The 2,823-nt window shown below is 34.9% G+C and overlaps 1 protein-coding gene across 1 annotated transcript; it reads right to left on the bottom strand.

The window, feature by feature from the left end:
- Positions 1-896: 896 nt before the first annotated feature.
- Positions 897-2,512, bottom strand: LOC139877676 (dolichol-phosphate mannose synthase subunit 3-like). Its single transcript, XM_071865105.1, has 4 exons — positions 2,259-2,512; positions 1,688-1,842; positions 1,459-1,566; positions 897-1,003 (listed from the first exon to the last, which is right to left on the bottom strand). The coding sequence occupies exons 2-4, from the start codon at positions 1,787-1,789 to the stop codon at positions 944-946; spliced, it is 270 nt and encodes an 89-aa protein (XP_071721206.1). The 5' UTR covers positions 1,790-1,842; positions 2,259-2,512; the 3' UTR covers positions 897-943.
- Positions 2,513-2,823: the final 311 nt, after the last annotated feature.

Genomic DNA, 2,823 nt, shown 5'->3' with positions numbered 1-2,823 from the left:
GAGATCAAAAGATTGCTCAAAACTGTTGAATCTGGTTTCTTGTTCTTACTTTCAGCTAACCTCACTATAATGCATAAACGTAGTAAAAAATTTGGAACCTTTTGAAGTTTGACATATCGAGTGCATTAAAAATTAGGCCCAGCTCTCATTACTACTGTAGGGATAACTATAAGTTGATAGCATTTAGTTTATACATTTAATATTAAACAATATATAATGCGTGAACGAAATAGTTGCTTGTAAATATATTATATTATAGATGATACTTTCTTCGTCCCATTTATTTATCCATTATTCCTTTTAGACCACATTTAACGCGCCTGTGCTGCACCATGTGTTGAGCCAACACGCCACCCAGCACCATGTGTTGGCTTGTGTGTTAAGTGTGCGTGCGTGCCAAGTGCACGGAAAGGAAAGGTACGTGTTGGGGGTGTATCTTACTTTTGATTGGTGAATTTTTAATATACAATTATTTTTTATCCACTATTTCACCCAACTTCCAATCAGATTTTAACACATCACCCAACACGTCACTTAACACTCCACCCCATTACACAACAGTCTGGCAGCACGCTCATCAAGCACCCCACCCCCACCCAGCAACACTCCAACACGCCCCGTAGGGATAAAGATGGTCTTAATTGGTGACCAGGCCAATTTACACACCACATTAACTTGTTGATTTGTGCCTAATAAGAAGTAACCCAAGCAAGAACAACCGATGGATTAGTAATAGATTGATTAGTTTTTATACAAATCTTTTAATCTGTGTACCCTCTGCTTGACATTCCAAGTCAAACCAATCCAATACATAGCTTTCACAACTAGGAAAATGAGTCAAATAAATAACTTGATATAATTCGAACTAACACTTCAAATACGGAAGACTTACAGGTACAACCATAACCCATATAAACAAAGTAAACATGTCATTTGTTTGATCTCAATCTGAACCAACATCTACCCCTTTGTGCTTCAAAAATTCCTTTGCCTCAATCACATCCTGCACAAGTGATCAAAAGTTATACAACTTAACTCAGCATAGGGTATTTTTATCTCTACTAATCAAATGGGTAAACCAAACTAGCTACAAAGAAAATGGGTCAGGTGGGACGAAACTTGCCCAAAATTTTGGTTTAATGCGTACAACCTGCTAAGTTGCTATCTATCAAATTAAACGAAAAAAACAAATTTTATTTGTAACGATAATGCCTTACTAACCAACAGAAACGCAATAACATGTTAATACAAAAAAGGGTGATAACTTTAGTAAAAAAAAATCTAATATGTAAAGCTACCCATGTCCGTATTCATAAACGACCCAATTGGGTATATAAACAGCCAACCCGCCCACTTTGTCATCTCCAGTTTTCAATGCCAAGTGTAACGGAAAATTGAGATCATGAGAGACTAGTATGATTGAGGATAGTTAAAATTATCAGTAAAAGATTAAAATACCTGTTGTAGCAAAATAGCTTCGTGAGGGCAAGTCGGAAATTGCATCAAACCAACGCCAACCATTAAAAGACCGTAGCATCCTAACGACACAATCAAGTACAGAGGCAACTGTTGAACACAATTTTTATTATCAAAACCGTTAGCCAATAGCATAATTATATTAATGCACATTACAAAACAATAACAAATATTTCAAACTGCAAAAAAAGAACTAATTAAAGAAGCTCACCAACCAAGTATGGCTCTTAAGAATCATTGCAGTCTGTAATAAGCTGATCCAAATGGCAGTAATCGCCACCAAAAACGTCATAATCTTCACAATATGTTTCATTTTATATTCACACAATTCGGTAACCAATAACCTCACCCTTGAAACAACTTGGTCTGTAACATCATAACACAACATTGATCAAATTTTAAGCAATATAATCAAATTTGTGTCTACATGTTGCAGGAAAACAACTGATTTTTCATAAAGCTATCTATTCATGTTACAAACTCATACTAGACACCAATGTACACAATTAAAGCAAAAAAGTAACAAACTTTAGGGTTTAAACACTAAAATTAATTAAAAATAAACATATAAAAGATATCAGTAACCTAAAATTGCCATCAGGTGGGAGGTATAGATACCATTAAATGTTATTTTCACAGCCCCTTTGATACGATACACAAAATAGGACTCAAAGCCCTTGCGCAAATTCCCAAACATCATTTGGCAATAAAATTACTGATAATTAATCGACGAATAACAAATTGCAAATAAATTGATTAGCAAGCACCGTGATTTCGATTACCTTTGATATGAGCTGTAATTAGGGTTTCTGGTACAGATCGATAATGACGATGACTTGATCTATAGAGAGTTTTTACTGATCTGATGTATTTGATCTCGATGTGTTTAGTGGAGACATTTTTGTGAGTTTTAAATTGCAGGCGCTTGATCACGGCCCATCTAGGGTTTTGAATTTGGGTTTATGTTTGGATTTGGGTTTCATACCCGACTAGGAAGATAAATGTAAAAGCCATCAAGACATCAACAATAGTAAAGCTCGAGCCTAGCCGTTTTTTATTGTTTAGATATTTCTTCGTTGATGAAATTGACTTTGTTATATGGAGATCGTTACTTTTAGTGAAAAAAACAATAGTAGCGTACATTTGGTTAACTTAACTAACTAGTTTCGAGCATTCTCGATTTGTTTGTGTTGGTTGTTTAACGTTTCTTTCATTTCTTTCATGAAAGCACTTAGTTACATACGAGCAACATTCGTTTTTCGTCAAAATAAAATAAAATGGTGATTTGTAGCGGAGCTTAGTGCTTGCACTTTGAGTTATACTTGTAGTTATAACCGGTTAGCGTCA

This window comes from Rutidosis leptorrhynchoides, chromosome 11, assembly GCF_046630445.1.
Source record: "Rutidosis leptorrhynchoides isolate AG116_Rl617_1_P2 chromosome 11, CSIRO_AGI_Rlap_v1, whole genome shotgun sequence".
In the NCBI taxonomy this organism is placed as follows: Eukaryota; Viridiplantae; Streptophyta; class Magnoliopsida; order Asterales; family Asteraceae; genus Rutidosis; species Rutidosis leptorrhynchoides.
Note: the sequence above shows the minus strand (reverse complement) of the source record. Positions and strands in the feature narration are given on the sequence as shown.

What these genes read in the sequence shown, in the direction of transcription:
- LOC139877676 (XM_071865105.1), bottom strand. Translation starts at nt 1,789, where the DNA reads ATGAAACATATTGTGAAGATTATGACGTTTTTGGTGGCGATTACTGCC. An exon ending in TTAAGAGCCATACTTGGTTG is followed by an intron (nt 1,567 to 1,687) that starts GTGAGCTTCTTT and finishes TGTGTTCAACAG; the next exon opens with TTGCCTCTGTACTTGATTGT. An exon ending in AAGCTATTTTGCTACAACAG is followed by an intron (nt 1,004 to 1,458) that starts GTATTTTAATCT and finishes TCACTTGTGCAG; the next exon opens with GATGTGATTGAGGCAAAGGA.